This window comes from Saccopteryx bilineata, chromosome 3, assembly GCF_036850765.1.
Source record: "Saccopteryx bilineata isolate mSacBil1 chromosome 3, mSacBil1_pri_phased_curated, whole genome shotgun sequence".
Classification (NCBI taxonomy): domain Eukaryota; kingdom Metazoa; phylum Chordata; class Mammalia; order Chiroptera; family Emballonuridae; genus Saccopteryx; species Saccopteryx bilineata.
In genome coordinates this window covers 83,173,595-83,194,996 of record NC_089492.1, presented here as the reverse complement: position 1 = coordinate 83,194,996, position 21,402 = coordinate 83,173,595, and the positions used below count along the sequence as shown (strand labels likewise).

The 21,402-nt window shown below is 39.0% G+C and overlaps 1 protein-coding gene across 3 annotated transcripts in view; it reads left to right on the top strand.

The window, feature by feature from the left end:
* The window catches only part of PIP4P2 (phosphatidylinositol-4,5-bisphosphate 4-phosphatase 2), a 59,423-nt gene that overhangs the window by 35,574 nt on the left and 2,447 nt on the right, over nucleotides 1-21,402 (top strand). For 2 of the 3 annotated variants that reach the window (XM_066264703.1, XM_066264701.1), the window contains exons 5-6: nucleotides 9,035-9,087; nucleotides 20,518-20,608. In XM_066264703.1, coding sequence (XP_066120800.1) covers nucleotides 9,035-9,087; nucleotides 20,518-20,608 — 144 coding nt within the window. Of the gene's footprint in view, nucleotides 1-9,034; nucleotides 9,088-20,517; nucleotides 20,609-20,886; nucleotides 21,026-21,402 lie in introns of those variants that run through there. The other variant, XM_066264702.1, reaches the window with a different exon arrangement.

The window sequence follows — 21,402 nt, the reverse complement described above, 5'->3', positions numbered from 1 at the left end:
CCACCCTTTTCCCTCCTCCTCTTCTCTCCTTCTCTCTCTCTTCCCCTCCTGTACCTGTAGTCATGGCTTGATTGGTTTGAGTGAATTGGCCACAGGCACTCTGCCTCAGATGCTAAAAATAACTAGGATGTTGAGCAACCAGCAACTGGCCCCACATGGGCAGAGCATTGACCCATTGGAGGCTTGCCAGGTGGATCCTGGTCAGGGCACATGCAGGAGTGTGTCTCTCTGTCTCCCTTCCTCTCAGTAAAAAAATAAATAAAAAAATGTTGCTTGGCCCTGGCCGGTTGGCTCAGCGGTAGAGCGTCGGCCTAGCGTGTGGAGGACCCGGGTTCGATTCCCGGCCAGGGCACACAGGAGAAGCACCCATTTGCTTCTCCACCCCTCCGCCGCGCTTTCCTCTCTGTCTCTCTCTTCCCCTCCCGCAGCCAAGGCTCCATTGGAGCAAAGATGGCCCGGGCGCTGGGGATGGCTCTGTGGCCTCTGCCTCAGGTGCTAGAGTGGCTCTGGTCGCAACATGGCGACGCCCAGGATGGGCAGAGCATCGCCCCCTGGTGGGCGTGCCAGGTGGATCCCGGTCGGGCACATGTGGGAGTCTGTCTGACTGTCTCTCCCTGTTTCCAGCTTCAGAAAAATGAAAAAAAAAAAATGTTGCCTGACCATGTAGTGGCACAGTGAATAGAGTATGGGCCTAGGACACTGAGAACCCAGGTTCAAAACCCTGAGGTCGTAGTCTTGAGCACGGGGTCATAGACATGACCCCCTGGTCACTGGCTTAAGCCCAAAGGTCATTGGCTTGAACCCCAAGGTTTCTGGCTTGAGCCCAATGTCTCTGGCTTGAGCAAGCAGTCTCTGGCTCAGCTGGAGCCCCCCAGTCAAGGTACATATAAGAAAGCAATCAATGAACAACTAAGTTGTCACAACTATGAGTTGATGCTTCTCATCTCTCTCCCTCCCTGTCTGTCTGTTTCTCTCTTTCTCTCTCTCTCTCAAAAAGAAAAAATATTTAGTGTTTACATTTTTTATAATTAGGTAAACTATGCACACAACTGAGCCAAGTAATATACTATATTTCTCTCCTGCATAGCTTTTAAGTTTTTCTTGGATTTGTTAATAATTTTTCCTTCCCCTCTTTAATTTAATTTACTATGTACAAACCATTATTTCCTGCCGTATTCTTTTCGGACCTATAAACTTCCTATCAATATAGTCAAACACACCAGGCGATCTATTATGTCAGCATCCTGCCTCACTGCTGTCCCCCTGGAGCTTCCCTTCCCAGTATCCTCGGCATCCTTGTCTGTTTCCCAAGTGGGTTCCAGGTTTACTCACTAAAGTAGAGCACATCCTCTCAAGGCTTTCTGAGAAAATGTGTAGGAAAATACCCTTTCACTTAAACAGTTTTTATTCTAATCTCACATTCACTTTTTATTTTGTTCAGATTTAGAACTATATTATAGGTTGACAATTGTTTCCTCTCAAAAATTTTAAGCGTTTGCTGCACTGTTGAGAAATTCCACTGCAGTTTTGATGCCTGATTTTTTCTACATGACCATTTTCCTGTCCATCTTCCGCTTTCCTTTTTATTTTGTCCTGTGCTCTGCTCTAAAATTGCATTCAAATATGTCCTGGGGGTGGGAGGGGTGTAGCGACTCGCTGGGTGCTCAGTGGTCCCTCCTAGTTCATTCCGTTGGCTTTGTTCGCTTTCTCTGGACTCTTTATGGTGGACCACCTCCACTGACTCTCTCTCTCTCTCTCTCTTCCTCTCTCAAATATTTGCATTTCCTTTTTGGCTTCTTCTTTTACTTACTGGAAAACTTCAACTATATCTTCTACATTTTCTAAATTTAATTCAAAAGTTTAATTTCAGATGATCTTAATTTTTTTTTTTTTTGTATTTTTCTGAAGTTGGAAACAGGGAGGCAGTCAGACAGACTCCCGCATGTGCCTGACCAGGATCCACCTGGCATGCCCACCAGGGGATGATGCTCTGCCCATCTGGGGCGTTGCTCTGTTGCAACCAGAGCCATTCTAGTGCCTGAGGCAGAGCCATAGAGCCATCCACAGCCCCCGGGCCAATTTTGCTCCAATGGAGCCTTGGCTGCAGGAGGGGAAGAGAGAAACAGAGAGGAAGGAGAGGGGGAGGGGTGGAGAAGCAGATGGGCGCTTCTCCTGTGTGCCCTGGCCGGGAATCGAACCCAGGACTCCTGCACGCCAGGCCGACGCTCTACCACTGAGCCAACCGGCCAGGGCAGATGATCTTAATTTTTAACTTTCGAGTTTCCCTGTGTTCTCTGATTAATTTTTTCCCCTAAAGTTCTCTTCTTTATAGCATCTTTCTGCAGCTATTATATTTTTTTCTGAGATTTGTTCTTTTTTATGCCTTGTCTTTGTTTTCTACGTACTTCCCTTTATGTTTTTCTTTTGTGATAGAGGTATAACTGAAAAGTTTATTTAGTTGAGGGCAAGGTGATGATTGGAATCACCGTGCTTACAGCAAGAGATAAACTTTTTCTCTTTTCTTCCTTCCCTTTGCTCTGTCATCCTTTCCCTCCTTTCCTCCTTCTCTTCTTTTAAAGCTTGCCAGCGATTAGTGTCAATAAGTCTTTTTTTTAGGATAAGTTTCTGTGGGGAACAATCCCAGTTCTATTGTGAGGGATATGCCTGGAAGATGCTTTCTAGGAGCTAACTAAGAAAGGTAATAGGTGAAGGTCTCATCCCACAATAGACTTTAACTTAGTTCATGTTTTTAGAATGCTGCCTTATTCTTGCCCTCTGCTGTGCCTGCTGTTCCTCAGGGCACAGGCCTCTGTCCATTTCCTTTCAGAATGAATCACTCTTCTCTTGCGTATGTTGAGGGAGGTCATGCTCCTGATTTTGTGATGTGGAAGGAACATCCACCATGGAGAGAATGCATCTGCTAGCTCCAACGTCTGAGCTATTCTGCGGTTCCTCATATGAACCAGCTACTTTTCCCTGCCAGGACCTTGGCAGGAGGGCAGGCATCCCTTTCATAAAATCAGTTGCCAAGTCTACATCAGCTTTCCACTGTCCAAATTTAAGGCTATTTCTCTTCAGATTCTCTTTCTCCTTATGGTATTAAACACTTTAAAACTCATTTATTACCTTTTAGTCAGATTCGTATCCAACTTACTACATTTGGCCAGAATTGCTAGGATTTTTTTCTAATTGAGTGGCAAGATAAATCTTATTCCTTGCACTTACATTTATTGATTAAATCAATGACAAAGTACATAAATTAGAGTATATACTAAGTAAATTAGAGAATATGCTTGATTGGAGTAGTTAATAATTTTTAAAAATTATTATCTATTGATTTAATATAGAGCAATATGCTCTGTAAGTATTGCTACATTAAATATATTTATCTTTTTCTTTCTTATATGTAAACAAATCATATTTCAAAATGCCATTTTAGCCTGACCAGTGGTGGCACAGTGGATAGAGTGTCAACCCAGAATGCTGAGGTTGCCAGTTCAAAACCCAAGGTTGCTGGCTTGAGCCCAAGGTCACTGGCCCCTCTTCCCCCACCTACTCTCCCTTCCTCTCTCTCTCTCTAAAAATACATATATAGTTTCCAACTGTTAGTGTCAATAAGGTTTTTTTTAGGGTAAGTTTCTATGGGGAACAATCCCAGATATATTGCAAGGGATATATGCCTGGAAGACACTTTCTAGGAGCTAAGAAAGGTAATAGGGGGACAGTCTCACCCACTCAGATGGTAGACTTTAATTTAGTTCCTATGAAAAGAAATACCATTTTAAAATCTTCAAAATAGATTCCACTTACATTAGTGAGGTCCCCTCCATAACTACCTTGCATTTTTTTCCAGTTATGTTTTATATTCCAAATCCTTGTCATGGATAATGTTTGTAGACACAGTATAAGTGAGCTGATTTTATTTGTTCAAAAATATATACTGAGTGAGTTTCAGGCATGAGGCTAAGTGCTGGGAAGACCAGAAGGCAGAGTCTTCCCCTTGGGGTCTTCTAATCTAATAGGAGGAGCTAGAATTAAAGCAAGAACTATTTTTAAAGTTTATATTTAATTTTTTAAAATCATCTAGTAGTGAAATCTAGAGAATGATCTAAATTGAGAAGTTAGATAGGTATGTTTGTGACATGTTTCTTATTACTTTAAAAACATTTATGCATTTAGCTTGACAGGGCGTTGGCACAGTGGATGGAATGTCGGACTGGGATGCGGAGGACCCAGGTTCGAGACCCTGAGGTCACCGGCTTGAGCACGGGCTCATCTGGTTTGAGCAAAGCTCGCCAGCTTGGACCAAAGGTCTCTGGCTAGAGCAAGGGGTTACTTGGTCTGCTGAAGGCCTACGGTCAAGGCACATATGAGAAAGCAATCAGTGAACAACTAAGGTGTCACAAAGAAAAACTGATGATTGATGCTTCTCATCTCTCTTCGTTCCTGTTTGTCCCTATCTATCCCTCTGACTCGCTCTCTGTCACTGTAAAAAAACAAAACAAAACAAAACATTTATGCATTTAGATATTTTCTTCCTAGAAGAAAATTGCTAAAGTACTTTGCAAGCCAAAGACTAACTTCTAAAACTGGCTCTTTCTTACTTACGATTCAATGCCGACAAGTGAGTCATATTAGCATATTAACATAGTGATCATGTTTAAAATTTTAATTTTTTTAGCAAGAAAGGGTGTTTGGGATTAATATATTATATTTGAAGATGATTTCACAATTCCTGGAAAACAAAGTGTTTGGTGATTAGGAGAATGCAGGATGTACCTATGGGTTGGCCATTACTTTTCAGAGTTTCAAGTTAATGATAGATGCTCAGTGTGAAGAATGAATAGACCACAAAGTTCTTAATTCAGACTTGAAGACATTGCTTTATTCTTATGCTGATACTGGTCACAAATAGTCATGTCCTTGGTACGTACTATGTTCTTTGCCCTTCAAGCTTTTAACTCTTAGGATAACTGATCTGCTTATTCTCTCTTTTGTTTTTCCCTTGACTTACAAGGCCCCAAAACAATTGATACAGTTTACAAAGTTCAATAGCATTGAAAATGAAATACGAAAAAAAAAGCATGGAGGACAAAAAGGAAAAAAAGGACAGAAAAAAATGACATAATGCAGAAGAATATAAATATGTATTATATTTAATCCTGTGCTGTTGTTAAAATTAGACTGAATTTTAGTGGTGAGTCTTCTAGAGTCAACAAAAAGAGGTAAAAAATAAATTACAAGATATTCATGATGCTTTAAAAAGGTCACATAAGAGAAGCTTTATCAGAATACTGTGTCTCAAGAATTATTCCTGTGGATTAAGATGAAAGAACAATACAATGGACCGGGTCTTCAGCAACATTTTTTATTACATCAGTGTTATAACACTAAAGTTAAATTTACTAAGCATTCACACTATTCACAATACCTGGCTGGAACCATGGATGATGTTTAGAAAAGCTAGATTTGTGTTTTCCAGAGAGCATTCAATAAAAGATTGATTTTGTAGGATAGTAATAGGTGTTATGTGAGTAAAGAGTTCCATGGGCATTGGGATGTATGAGAATAAAAAACAAATAAACCAAAAAAATTTTACAGGTGCATTTTCTAGCACTTTCAGCATGCATCATTGTTTATATCTGAAAGGAAGTTTTAATGTATATAAAAACAGTTTTTAACCTCCAAACCATTTTTGGGAATCATCTTGCCAGAATAGTATTTTGAGAGACATTGCTTTAAAAATGATTTGTCAGAAATATAAAAGGAATACACAGCCTTCAGCTAGTCCTATATGAATCTAAAGACATTTCTTAGGACACCAGAATAGCAGAGAGCTGAATTTTACATTCTATGGGCAGCTGTCTCTGTTGCTGATGGAAGGCAGATTCAGACGCTTTGTCAGCTGGTACCTGGCTGCAAGGTTGGCATTCTTAGACAAAACCAAATACAACTTACAGTATCAGCCTGAATCATAATTGATGGCTCAAACTTTGCCCTGAAGTGGGCCTGTGATGTAGTTGGACATGGGGGTATATGATTTGGAGCTGTAGCGTAGAGTAGCAATAGTTTTAACTTGAGCACACTTCAAAGCAATGACACTAGCTGCTTATTGTATCTGTTAAAAAATAAATCCAGTAAGGTACTATTAAAAGTCTAGTTTTTAGCAGTACAATTTTCTTATGAGCCCTCTAAGATTTGACTTGAAAATATATCTTGGGAAACTAATTTATGTCTTACATAAAATGATTAGAAATCAGTCAATATTAGAAGACCTTTACTAGAAATAGTTGGATTTTAGAGAAGTGGTTTTTAATATTTCTGATAAAAAATAGATAAGTTTTTAGATAAGAAGATAGTAGTAAATCAACTTCCTTTCAAAAGCTCAGATATTTGCAATCATTTGAATAGATTATGACAAAATTATTTCTATAATAGATGCTTTTCTGTTCTTAGTTGCTGCTTTTAAGTACTTGGAAATAAGAAAACCAATGTATTAGGTTGCAGGATTGATAATTCACTAATTACACAATAATTTCTTAGCTGTTTGTCAGCTATTTATACTTTAATTAAATTTACCATGCATAATCTGCTAAAATGAAGAACACCATAAAATGATAACCCTGGACTAAATAATCTCCTCAGATTGGTCATGTAACATTCTAGAATTCCTGTGCCAATGTCTTTGCCTTGAGGCTTGATTTTTTTTATTTTTCCTACAGAGACAGAAGAGAGTCAGAGAGAGGGTTAGACAGGGACAGATAGACAGGAACGGAGAGATGAGAAGCATCAATCATTAGTTTTTCGTTGTGCATTGCAACACCTTAATTGTTCATTGATTGCCTTCTCATACGTGCCTTGACCACGGGCCTTCAGCAGACCGAGTAACCCCTTGCTCGAGCCAGCGACCTTGGGCTCAAGCTGGTGAGCTTTTTCTCAAACCAGATGAGCCCAAGCTCAAGCTGGCGACCTCGGGGTCTCAAACCTGGGTCTTTGGCATCCCAGTCCGACGCTCTATCCACTGCGCCACCGCCTGGTCAGGCGAGGCTTGAATTTTTAGTTCCTTTTCACTCAAGGGTTTCATAGTTGCCTTTTCAGTCACTTGCCTATTTTAACTATGAAAAACTTAAATTTGTTATCAGTAAAATTTGAAATGACATTACAAGTCCAGCAACCACCCTAAAACTAATTTCAAAAACATAAAGCACTCAATAAGATTTCTGTATTCCTCCCTTCCTAATGTTCTGTACCAGTTTCTCTAGAAATCTATAGGCATTTCCATTTAGCACATTAATTCTAGCATTTTTGTTATTAAGCATAAATTTTGAAATAAATTAACTTGTTATAAAATAAGTAAAGAAGTAATAATTTACTGCTGCTTGAAAAAATGTAGCCGTGGTTTGGCATTCTCATCAAAATTAATCTTTTTTTTTTTTTTTTTTTTTTTCTTTTCATTTTTCTGAAGCTGGAAACGGGGAGAGACAGTCAGACAGACTCTCGCATGCGCCCGACCGGGATCCACCCGGCACGCCCACCAGGGGCGACGCTCTGCCCAGCAGGGGGCGATGCTCTGCCCATCCTGGGCGTCGCCATGTTGCGACCAGAGCCACTCTAGCGCCTGAGGCAGAGGCCACAGAGCCATCCCCAGCGCCCGGGCCATCTTTGCTCCAATGGAGCCTTGGCTGCGGGAGGGGAAGAGAGAGACAGAGAGGAAAGCGCGGCAGAGGGGTGGAGAAGCAAATGGGCGCTTCTCCTGTGTGCCCTGGCCGGGAATCGAACCCGGGTCCTCCGCACGCTAGGCCGACGCTCTACCGCTGAGCCAACCGGCCAGGGCCAAAATTAATCATTTTGAAAGGAGAGTGAACATTCATGTAATGTTTCATTTCTACTTTATTTAGAAAGGAGGTAGGTTCCCACTGTGACTTAAAAGGGTTTGTGTCAAGGTTAACTGACTTTCATTAGGTTTGAAATAAAAATAAAGACACTCAGATTTATTTGTTCTGAAAAGTTAATCATGAAAAATTTATTTTTAAAAAATCATAGATCAGATATCTTCTGAAAATTATCCTTTATTGTGTTGAAAACATTTGAATATGTATAATTTATTAAAGCCCTGCTGTACCTAGAATTGGAAAGTTAGGAAATGAGAAATGAGTTACCTGAAATCCTAAACAAAATTAGTTTTAATAAAAGGAAAGTTGTTTTGATGATAAGACTGCTAAGGTGCTTCAAGGAATTCTCCTAAATCTGTAAAGGAAATACATATTTTATGAGCAAATATATAGAAAAGCAAACATGATGAAGGTAAGAAAGGCTTATTAAAATTTTTTTTTTTGTGGTCAAGTTTACTTTAAATTTATATTGCACATTCTTTCAACAAGGGAGCTTGCTACAAGTAATCTATGTATCTGGATTACACTTCTGTGAGGAAGGTAGCCTGTTCTATCACCTATGGGCACCTGGGAGGATTGAAAGAAAGGTTGCCCTACTTGAATGAGCTTTTGTTACATGTGATAAACAAGGACAGAACAGGAAGTGACTTTCTGACCTAAGTTCTACCTGCATCTAATTTGTTTAGTTTATTTGTTTTGTGGGTTCCCAAATCAATATAATAAATAGCTGTATTTTAGTAATGAATCTAAATATTTATATATTTAAAAGACTAGTCCTCAGGCTATAAAGTAAAGATAAGTTTGATGGTACATGATATATGTTTCTATTCCCGGGAAGTGAACTAAGACATAAATCTGGCAGAAATTACTCTAATTATAGCAGTACATAAAGTTTTCATTGTACAACAAACCCAGATTGCGTCAGAACCTTGGAAAAATCATGGGAACTGTTTCAGATGGGAATCCCAACGTTTATTTTTAGGCAGAGGAAGAAGTGTTGGAGGGAAAAGCTCATATAACCATGTGACGGTTATTGCTTCTGCTGTGATCCCTGATGACATTTGAACTAAAAGAAACATCTTATCAGATTGGATAGTTTTCAATTGTTTTTCTTTTCAATCCCTCTCTCTATTATTTTACAGTGGATGGAACTGAGGTTCAACACTCTGGCAAAATGCCCACACTGCAAAAAAATGTAAGTTCCCTGTCATTGGAAATGCTACTGGGAAGTACTTGAGAACAATTTAAAGATTTCAGAATTCTCATTTAAGTAGATTTTGATTTTAAGACATGCTATGAGCCTGATCAGATGGTGGCACAGTGGATAGAGCATCGGACTGGGATTTAGAGGACCCAGGTTCGAAATCCCAAGGTCACCAGCTTGAGCGTAGGCTCATCTGGTTTGAGCAAGGCTCACCAGCTTGAGCCCAAGGTCGCTGGCTTGAGCAAGAGGTCACTCACTCTGCTGCAGGCCCCCTGGTCAAGGCACACATGAGAAAGCAATTGATGAACAACTAAGGTATTGCAACAGAGAATTGATGCTTCTCATCTCTCCCTTCTTGTCTGTCTGTCCCCCTCTCTGTCTGTCACAAAAAAAATACATGCCATGAAATGAATGAATGCTTAATATATTTATACTTTTCAAGAAAAAAATTAGAAATCTTTAAACCTCTTAATATGTTCCATTTTGAAATTTAAATGATTAGGTTTAATCACTCTCTGAAAGAAAATCAGTTTCTAAGAAATTGTTGAAATTATTAGTAACCTAGTGAGTATTTTCATATGTTCTAAAAGGTTGCAATCTATTGCAAATAACCTAAAATATATATTTTAAAAACAGGCTGTTGGCCCTGGCTGGTTAGCTCAGTTAGAGCGTTGTCCAACAATAACAAGGTTGTGGGTTCAGTCCCCAGTCAGGGCACAGGAGGGAAGCAACCAATGAATGCACAACTAAGTGGAACAACAAATGGATGCTTCCCTTCCCCCTCCCTCCTCTCCCTTCCTCTCCTTGTCTCTCTAAAAATCAGTTGATAAATTTAAAAAGAAATAACCCCAACTGTATGACTCAGTGGATAGAGCATCGGCCCAGTATCCAGACCTTCCGGGTTCAATTTCTTGTTAGAGCACACATGAGAAGGAACCATCTTCTTCTCTTCCCCTCCCTCTCCCTCTTCTCTCTTACCCTCCCGCAGGCAGTGGCTCGATTGGTTCAAGCATTGGTCTGGGGGGCTGAGGGTAGCTCTACTGATTTGAATATTGGTCCAGTTGGGGCACATGTGGGAGTCTGTCTTGCTATCTCCCCTCCTCTCACTTTAAAAAAAAAAAAAGCTCTGGCCTGATAGTTGGGTTGGTGGGAGCATTGTCTCAAAGTGCAGAGGTTGTCAGGGCACATACAGGGACAGCACAATGTTCCTATCTTTCTCTCCCTGCCTTTCTCTCTTTCTCTAAAAAGGGGGGGGGCTGTCATTTAGGAGAAACAGTACTTGCTAGCTTTTCTCATCTGCCTAAGATTATTATCTGATGGCAAAGCTTACATAATTATTTACCCACCTGAACTATTGAGTCTATTTCTCTTTATTTCTAAATGAGGTACCCACAGAAAACAAAATGCAATGTAACAGTGGGGAAAATAGGAGATATTTTGATTAAAGACATTTTGTGGCAGCTGTGTTGGGGATCCCCTCAAGTTACCCCAAGATTCCATGATTTTTAAGGGGGCTAATAATTAGTACATATATGTACTCACAGCTATGATTTATTAGTGTGAAAGCATACAAACAAATCAGCAACAGAAAAAGCAGCATGGGGTAAAGTCTGGAGGAACGAGAAGCAGGTTTCCAAGAGTTCTCTCCTGGTAGAGTCACACAAAACCCCCTAATCCCTTCAAATTTGTACAACACGTAAAGTGTTACCTACCAGAGAGGCTCAGGAGAGATGCAGGCCCCAGGGTTTTTACTGCAGCTGGTCCCCAAGGCACCTACTTACTGCACAGCACAAACTTAATTTCCATACTTGCAGGAGGAAAGCAGATATTCAGTGTGAAACGTGTGTTTGCACAATTTAGGCATGATAAGCCATTCTTATGAATTAGGGATTGGGGGGAACTTTTTAGAAATCTAAGTTTACAGATGTGAGCCAAAGACTAATCTTGAAATCAGACCTTTCTAAGGACATGTCTCGGGTCTGCTGGATTAATATTCTGCACAGAATCTATTTTGATAAAAAAATTTTAATTTTAAAATCATTACTTTTTACTTATGTGTGTGTGAGTCATAATATAAGCTAAAGAGATTAAACTAGAATGTTTTGACAATTCAGTTTTTAAAATTGAAAATATAAGTTCAGAGTTTAATTTGTGTGATACATAGTATGCTATAAATACCTTATCTATTTTGATAGTAGAGAAATCCTAAGAATGATTTCTAGAAAAAAAAATTTTAAACTGAGAAGTAGAGTATCTGTAACAAAATATCTCCCTTTATCTCTGCTAAAACTGATTCCAACTAAATATAGCCCGAAGAGAATAACTCTTTACAGCAGATTTCTAGCTTCATAGGAACAGATATCTCCTTTTTAATTTATTTGTGAAATTGATCATCTGAATTCTTAACTTTGTTGAATCCGGTAGAAGTATGTACATGGAGAAGCAAAGTGAGTAACTCCAATAGGTACACAGAAAAATACATATACTCGAGGCACCCCCCCACACACACACAAGTATTTGAATATGTGTGCGAATGATCTATATTTCTGTGCATTGTTTTCACAAAAATGAAGAAAATTAAACTGTCAATATCTTCAAACCAAAAACACTAAATTGGATTAAAAAACTTTATATATAATAAAATATGGAGAGTTGCTGTAATTAGCAGTCTCTATGCTAAGCACTGTGATAGTTCTTTGTGGACACAGATGTACCAGCTAGAATCTGTCTGTCCCATGATCTGGGAATGCAGATGTTATTATCCTCGTGTTACAGGTGAGGAACTGGTAGAGAGGTTAAAGGTTTGGCTGAAGTGATTTTGCTTGGTTAATTATTTTAGAACAGTGGCAATATTTTGCAAATAATAAAGAAGTATTGACTGTCTAGATACTCTGGTTAAAACATCACAAGACAGTGTATTAATGTGAAGAAAAACTTTTATCAATTATGTAAGGATCAGCCTACATAGAAATTCACATGGAATGAATCTGCTTAAATAACATTCTGGAGGAATGTTGACAGAATTGGAATCACATGCTAAATATGGGAAGGGCATTCATGTGAGCAGAGACACTGTTATCACATGAGTAGTCATGGCACATATCTGTTTTCTGTTCTCTTTGAATGGTTTTCTTCTTAACAAAATGATGAATCATCTGTTGAAGTAAGATTCTGAGATAGAATTTTATTTGTTTAAACACAAATATCAAATATCCTAAAATTATTTTTAAATTATAGGAGTTACTAAATCATTACATTAAAATTATCACAAGACAGGTAGACAAGATTTCCCCCAGGGCTTCCAAACCAAAACGTCTTTTTTCATCTCACTGTTTCTTACTCAGGCAGTTGCTGGCTGTCGCAGCTAATGGCAAGATTCCTTCTCAATTGGGAAGCTGTGGCCTCTGCTGGCCAGGAGGTGGAGTCTAGCATTTCTGAAATACAAGCTGGGGTACAAGCAAATGTTGTAATAGGTCTAAGACTAGTAGAGATGGTGATTTAATCCATGATAATAATCATTAAATATAATTTCTGGTATCATTGATATACTTCTTTGTGGATCACCTCCTATCATTTTAAACAACAGCAGACTCTTTTTTTTATTTTGCTGTTTAGTACTTTCTTTTATAATTATTCATGAATTCAACAAACATTCCTGTGCTAGGTATTGTGTTCAAAATAAAAGATATAACCTTGCCTTCAGGGAATTTCATCTCGTGGGTATAGAAAAGAGAATATATTATCACCATAAATTCTTAAGTGCTTTGAAAGGGGTATGTCTCACATTCTCTGCTCTGATGAGCCCCTAATCCAGATGGGAGGGAAGGGGAACATGGGAGAAGGTGTCCAGGAGAAAGGGGTATGTGAGATGATGTGAAGAAAACAGTGGAAGGACCTGCTTGTACAGAGGAGTCCGTGTAGATGGTAAGGAAATAGGGTAGATAGGGCTGAATATGAAGGAATAAGAGAGAGACTTGAGTCAAGGTGGACACATCTGAGGCTATGGAACCATCACTAAAATATAGAATGTAGGATCTAAAATCATGTCTGGCAGACAGATGATAAATTCATTTTGATCATATTAGATATAGGGAGACTCCTAGGTTTTCTAGATTGCCTGTCTTCATTGCTTGACATTCAGATCCATCCATTTGCTTTTCAGACCAGCAATCTTGGATCAACATGACCATGACTTCTTCCTTACTTCACCACAAGATAACTAAGAGCTGAAAAAATTCTATATTGATAAGCTCTTTACAAACATACAGCTACAGTGGTCCCTCCTCTATCTCCAGGTTAGGTTCCATACCCCCCCCCCCCCCCCACTGCGATAGGCGAAAATCCATGAACTAACGACCTTATATTATTTTATTATTTATATATATTTTAAGGCTTTATAAACCCTTCCATACTCTTATAACCCTTTCCTACACTGTTATTAACCTTTCCCACACTCTTATAAACACTTCCTATGCTCTTAAACACTATCTACACTCTTAAACCTATGTAAACACAGTGCTCTGGTTGGTCGCCTCCCATTCACCAGCCAATAGTGTGCCCTGTGCAATCTGACCTGATCAAACTAGCTCAAGCGGAAGCCATGGTAGCTGCGTTTTCCTTCCGTGCAAGTCTTTGTCTACTCATCTGCTGTACGCTACATATTTTATTTTGATTTAATATTCTGATATGTTTTAATTAATATTTTTATATTGTTTTCAATTTTTTAGGCTAGAAAATGCTTATTTTACCTCTCTCTCACTTCCTAGTTGGGAACCACTCTCTATCCTCTTCCTTTCCTCTTAGAGTGATGGTAACCCATACTCTGGAGTAAAGTGCAATTAGCCACTAGGCCACTGATTTTTTTCTGACAAAATTTACATCCCAACTTCAAATTCTAATAGATTTGTTCAGTCTCTAGCCTGCTTGTTTTCTCTGTAGTGTTTGGTTCTGTTGATCTTTTTTTCTTTAATTAATTTTTTTCTTTATTTCCAAATACCACCTTCTCCTATTTTTCTCCCAGCTCTCAGACCATTGCTTTGCTATCTTGTTTGTTTACTTTCCTTTCCTTACCAAGTTGTCAAATATTTCTATTCTCCATACTACTTCTGGGCTTTGTCATATATTCCCCTGTCATTTGTGTTCCCAGAACAAGCTAGGATTCATGTTGTCTGTCACCCTTTTAGACAATTCACTAGAGACAGGGATCAGTAGGTAAAAGAACATCTTTAGCTGACCAGGTGGTGGCACATGGATAGAGCATCGGACTGGGATGCAGAGGACCCAGGTTTGAAACCCTGAGGTTGCAGGCTTGAGCGTAGGCTCATCAGCTTGAGTGTGGGCTCACCAGCTTGAGCACAGGGTTGCTGACTTGAGTGTAGGATCATAGATAGGACCCCATGGTTGCTGGCTTGAGCCCCAAAGTTGCTGGCTTGAAGCCCAAGGTCGCTGGCTTGGGGAAGGGGTCACTCACTCTGCTATAGCCTCCCAGTCAAGGCACATATGAGAAAGCAATCAATGAACAACTAACTGCAACAAAGAGCCACAATAAAGAATTGATGCTTCTCATCCCTCCCTTTCAATCTGTCTGTCCCTCTCTGTCTCTCTCTCTCTGTCTCTGTCACAAACAAACAAACAAACAAACAAAAAGTGTGTCTTTAATTCAAATTACAGCAACTTGAAAAGACAGTGGACTCGGGTTCAAAAAACTTTCTTTTTTTTTTTTTTTTTTCATTTTTCTGAAGCTGGAAACAGGGAGAGACAGTCAGACAGACTCCCACATGCGCCCGACCGGGATCCACCCGGCACGCCCACCAGGGGCGAAGCTCTGCCCACCAGGGGGCGATGCTCTGCCCATCCTGGGCGTCGCCATGTTGCGACCAGAGCCACTCTAGCGCCTGAGGTAGAGGCCACAGAGCCATCCCCAGCGCCCGGGCCATCTTTGCTCCAATGGAGCCTCGGCTGCAGGAGGGGAAGAGAGAGACAGAGAGGAAAGCGCGGCGGAGGGGTGGAGAAGCAAATGTGCGCTTCTCCTGTGTGCCCTGGCCGGGAATCGAACCCGGGTCCTCCGCACGCTAGGCCGACGCTCTACCACTGAGCCAACCGGCCAGGGCCCAAAAAACTTTCTTAGTGCTCCCCTGCTGCTACAGGGTTCAGGGGCTATTAGAAATGGTGTAAGGGGCAAAAGTCTGTGTAGTTAGTCATGTAACAATGTACAGGAGGTGAGGGTTCAGCTGCAAGAACTGTCCTCTGCAAGTTCTTCTGCAGAGGCCTAATCAGCATGATCCTATCTGTTTTCCTTAGTAAATCCTCAGGACAGCCAGGGTCAGGTGTCACCCAGGAACACCTGAGACCTGCTGCCTGAGACCATCTGCATCTGGGAATTATCTCTGAAAGACTCCCTGTTTTCTTAGGATATAAAGTAAAGATTTAAAATTGGTGAACTAAGTTTCTAATTAATTTGTAGGACTTAATCTTCACAGTAAATCAAATTTAAACTTTCTTAATCTTAAGTCCCTCCCCACTTAAGCTTTCCCCAACTTTCCTGCAAAGGCAAACTATCACTGTATTTCAAAGTGAAGACCAAGGAGCCATTAAGAAAGAATAGCAAGCAGATTAACTATTTCCTAACCCTTACATATCTCCTATTCATTACAGCCAAAAACTACTATTACTAAAGCCAAATTTCTAACTTTTGGGCTCCTCTATCATTTGTATATCATTATACCCAACTAATATGCCATTAAATCACCCCAGTTCTTTCTTCAAAGCTTCAATGTAACTATGTAATCTATATTTACTATTTTACCTATTAGTTCAACCTGGGTGTCCATAGGCCTCTCAAACACAATACATCCAACTTCCTTACCCACATTCTGCAATATATTAATGTACTGATGAATATATTATGTTAATGAATGTTATTCCGTGTGCCCAGCTGATCAAGCTAGAAATCTGGGTGTATCTTTATTCCTCATCCAAACAGAAACAAGTCCTACATCCAAATGGAAACAAGTCCTATCAATGCTGCCTTGGCATTTTAATTCTGTTCTCTTATTCTCACTGTTCATGTATTCAGGATCTCTTACCAAGACAACTACAAGAGCTTTCCAATATATAGTTCTTTATCCATTAGCTAGAGTGATGGTCTCCAAATGCAAATATGGATTTTAAACTCTCTGACTTCAGATCTTTTAGTAGCTTTCAAATTCATGGCCATAGTATATGTATAGCTGTGTTGTTGAACACTGCACACTTCATGTAGGTGCTATTTTTATTGTTATCCTAGGTTTGGCTTTTAGCGGCATATAAAGTATACTGACGAGGGCCATTTTCTATTTATTGACATCAGTGCACCATATGGGCTTATTATAGGCCCAATTGCCTAAAATCCAAAATCAAACTACAAACTTTTTAGTAAGGTATAAGCAGCACTCCAGGTGCTAACTTCTCCAGCAGTATCTGTGTTATGTTTTCTTCCACCTCAACACACAACTTCCTGTGTCCCTGCCTCAACAAATTCTTCTACTTCCATAAGTACACAATACAGTTCCTTGCTTCTGTCCCTTAATCTCATGTTGCTAGGCCTGGAATGACCAAGCTAATCCTTTTCTCATTCCTGTAAACCTGGAAGACACCTATTCAACTCCACCACTGGCAGGAAGAGGCAGTGACAACAGACTGGTCATCTGTGCTGGTCAGTGACATGGAGCTCAGTTATCTGTCAGCCCAGGTTGTACATTGTCCTTTGAACTCATATTCACAAGAGAAATACACTTATTAAGCTGGTATATCCTGGATTTTGCTATTACAGAATTCTAGCATGTATTTTATGTTATACTTTTTATGGTAAAAAGAATTATTATGATCACTTCATCAGAAACATAACTTTGGAATGTTATAATGTAATCCACGGGTTATATAGAGACACCAAGATAAATTATAGGAGAAATATTAGGAGGAGCTTTATTAATAAGCTGGTGATATAGCTAACCCACTTCGTGCAGCCCAGATCATAGTCCTGATGCTGCTTTTATAGAGACAAAATTATATACTAGTTAGGGGAAAAAAGAGGAGGAGCATGGTACAAAAGTCATTTACTAATAAACGTACAACATTTATCTATAAGATCTATTAAAAGGAAAAAACTTTCCTACACATTAAGATCACAAGGTAACACAGTAGTGATAAGTGTTTTACATACCCAACAAAGACATTCCCAAATCTTCTAGGTGTACAACCTATCCCTGTCACCCCAATAGTGGGAAATGAAATGTTTAGCTTGGGATAAGGAGAGAAGCTAAATGAAATTACCTTTACTAAATGTTGGGCTAGTTTATTAGGAAACCTAACCTTGCTTAGTTTACAAGTTTTGTACATATAAAGAATTTCAGAAGGATGATTATCAGAAAGCATATAAAATGTTAACAGAATACAGGTTTTTCAAGCAAGGGACTGGGCTCATGATCCTTCGTCTAGGTATACGTCACTCTCATGACTTCAGGATGGGAGGAAGAGTTAGGATTAGTGTAGGAATTTTTAATTAACGTACATAAACATTGTTTCCTAAAGGCTTTTAAGAAAGGAGAAGAGGAAGGGGTTTTCAGGTTCTATCTTCTTTGCTCTGGTGTCAGTCCTTCCAGAGAACTATAGGGACTAAACTATGACTATGACTAACTGACTTTTGTCCCTGTAACCTCTTCTTCTTGGGCTTTTTCTTCCTCAGAAAGGAGGAGTAAGGGGGCCTGACTTTTCTTTTTGAAATACTAATATTATCAGTTTTGCAGTTTCTTGGTACCTTATCACAGGAACACGTATCCACCAAATAACCTAACTTCAAAATATGTAAAATAAAGATGTTTATAAGGACTATGGTCTTGTAGATCAATACATAAATACAAAAAGCAAAAATTTTTATAACTTTTAGAAGAAAAGATAGATAAATATTTTTATGACAGATGTAGGAAAGAATTTCTTAGACAAGGCACAAATAAATCACAAACTTTAATGGAAAAGATTAGCAATTTTAACTATCTTAGAATTAATTTACATTGATTTTGTTAGGAAAACTCATCATCAAAAATGGTACTAAAATTGAATTTTTAAAAACTCAGGTTCTAAGAGATAGATGCAGTATGTATAGCTGCCTGGAATAGTGTCCATATTACGTAAATACCATCTATGAATCAGTAAGCTAAAGGCAGCCTAACACAAAGGGGCAAGAGATATGAACAAGCAAGTAATAGAAAAAGAAAAGCAGTAGCCAAGCAGCATTTGGACAGATGTTCAACATAGTAGAAATCAGAGATACGCATGTTAAAACTTCAATGGAATACCATTCCTACTCATGAAATTGTCAAACATAAGAGAAATACCAGTTGTGGAAGGGTTGATAAGGGTGTGGGGAAGCAATAGAGGCTCCATACAGTTTTGGTGGGGATATAACTTTTATGTTTATTAAAATTGAAGATATGTATACAAGACAACCCAGCAATTCTATTCCTAGGTATATGTTTGAGAAAGTCCTGCATATGCACATAAGGAAGTCTAAAAGAGTTTCAAAGCAGCCTTGTTATAATAGCAAATAATTAATTTAAAAAGTTCTGACTGTCCATCGACAGGAAGAGTAAAGTGGTATTTTCACATAAAGGAAGATAGTTGTGAAAATGAATGAACTAGGTCTTGACGTATGAACGTGGCAGAGTCTCAATGTTGAGAAAATAAAAAGGCAAGTCACAGAATCATATGGCTTAACACACATACCTATAGAGTCTTAACACATGCAGAACAATGCCATATATTGCATGCAGATACCACATATGTATTCAAAGTATAAGAGATTTTATTGTTCGTGCAATAGGTGCTGTTGGTCATTGCCTTGTTTTGTGATGAGAGGGCACTTGGTTCATTGAAGGACAGTAGGTAATTTCTTTTCTGGGAAGACTTTCCAGATGTAGTGACTGTTTAGTTTGTGAGGAAAATTGGGCATGAGTTTTCTAAGCAGAATTCATGCACTGAAATTAATGTACTAAATTGTATTCTTCTTGCCCACAGAAAAGCTGCTCCAATATTCACTTAGAACCTTTTATGGTTCCAGAAGTTTTTGGATTATTTGTTCTACTTCTGTGAAAATTAGCATTGGTATTTTGACAGAAATTGTGTTGAATGTATAGATCACTTTGGTCAGTATCATGGATATTTTAACGAGGTTAAATCTTCCTATCCAATTTCTTTCTTCAATGAAACATTAAAAAGAACCTTTCGACTTATTTAATACATAAGTCTAGTAAGCTTCATCGGTTTCTAATTCATGGTAGGTAGGTGTATCTGGAGGCAGATACACAGATAAATGATTTAGTATTCTAATTTTAATGTTGACATAAAATAAAGATGGTTTTAAAAAAATCAACTGGTATTTGTGAGATAGCACTAACTTTCAATTCTGGAATAAAGTTTTGAAAATAGAGCTTTACTTTAGAAGATTATTCTTAACCACTCTTTTTGTTTGTTTGTTTTTGTGGATATTGTTTTTGTGGATATTGTTAAGCTTTAAATTTTGTTTTAAGCCACAATAATACACTTCTCACAAAAATTAGAGGATCAGGGAATGTGCAGAAACTTCAGTACTTTCAGCCTTTTGTAGAGTGCATTTTCACCAATGAAATAAAAGTTGGTTTTGCATCGCATCTGCATAATTGAACAACTTTCTTTGACTTGTCTTTTGCTTTTCTGATGTTCTTGTTGTTTTTTTGGGGGGGGGTTATTTGTTATTTTTTTTTTGTATTTTTCTGAAGTTAGAAGTGGGAAGGCAGTCAGACAGACTTCCACATGCACCTGACCGGGATCCACCTGCATGCCCACCAGTAGGCGGTGCTCTGCCCATCTGGGGCGATGCTTTTTTGTGGCAGGAGCCATTCTAGCACCTGAGACAGAGGCCAGGGAGCTGTCTTCAGAGCCCGGGCCAACTTTGCTCCAATGGAGCCTTGGCTGCAGGAGGGGAAGAGAGAAATAGAGAGCAAGGAGAGGGGAAAGGGTGGAGAAACAGATGGGCGCTTCTCCTGTGTGCCCTGACTGGGAATCGAACCCAGGACTTCCACACGCCGGGCCAACACTCTACCGCTGAGCCAACTGGCCAGGGCCCTGATGTTCTTGTTTAATAAAAGAAGTAAAATGCTTCTTTTTTTTATTGCTTCATATTCATTTTGAAATATCCCCTAATTTTTGTGAGCAGTATATATCACCGATTATTTATGATTATGATTCATATTAATCATTGAAAATTACAGTTTTTACAAGTAAGAAAAGTAAAACAAAAAAAAATGGAAGTGTGTGTGTTACTAAAGCCAAAGATTAGTACTCACAGAGATGAAATGGAGAGTAATTATGTAAATACTTAATATTCTCTCTTCTCTCATGAATTTGCAGTTCCTCAGTAGGTAGTGCTCTTCCACGAAGACGCTGCTGTGCATATATTACCATTGGAATGATATGTATTTTCATTGGTGTTGGATTAACTGTGAGTATTACTCTATGCACTGTTAGAATTCTTTTCTCTCAACTTTATCACAAGTTTAAATGGGGAGACCTGAAGAACCTGCCTCCCTGGCATACCTGGCCCAGAAGCTTCTGAAGCTTCTGCAAGTTAAGTTCATGGATCTGATTTTAGTGGAGCTTGCCCGTCAAGCAATGAGGAAAAGGGGGAAGTAGTGTCTGGGGGCCCCTCTTAAATTCCTTGGCATCAGGGACTTTACCATTCATTTAACAAAAGCCCATTTGTTTTCACTTAATGCCCAGAACCAATTGGCCATGGCCAAGGCTGAAGCAATATTCTATCAGCTATTGGAATCTGAAAAACCATTCCTCTTTCTTCAAGGGAAGCAGAGGTTATTATCAATATGGGAGTGGCTTGTTTTCAGAGGATACTGAAGCTAAGCAGTTGGCGTGGCGATTATCCCGGGAGAGAGGAAGGGACTGGTCTGTTCTGCTGCCATGTACTTTCCATGCTCCTTTGTTGACCTGTCCTTATATCATTAGTCAGGTGGAATTATAGGGAGTAAGTTCCTTTTAGAAGTAACACATTTTAATGAATTTCTTTGCATATTTATAAAATTTATAGTTAATATAACTAAGAGCAGCGTATTATTAAATTTTAACATCAGTGATATAGTCTAAAGTACACCAACTCATATTTTTTAGAGATTTTGGGGCCTCAGGGATATATTGCATAAAAATCACATATAAACCAACACAAGTTCTCTAAGCAGATATTTTTTTTTAAGTTTTCAAACTTTTATTTTTATATTGCTTTTT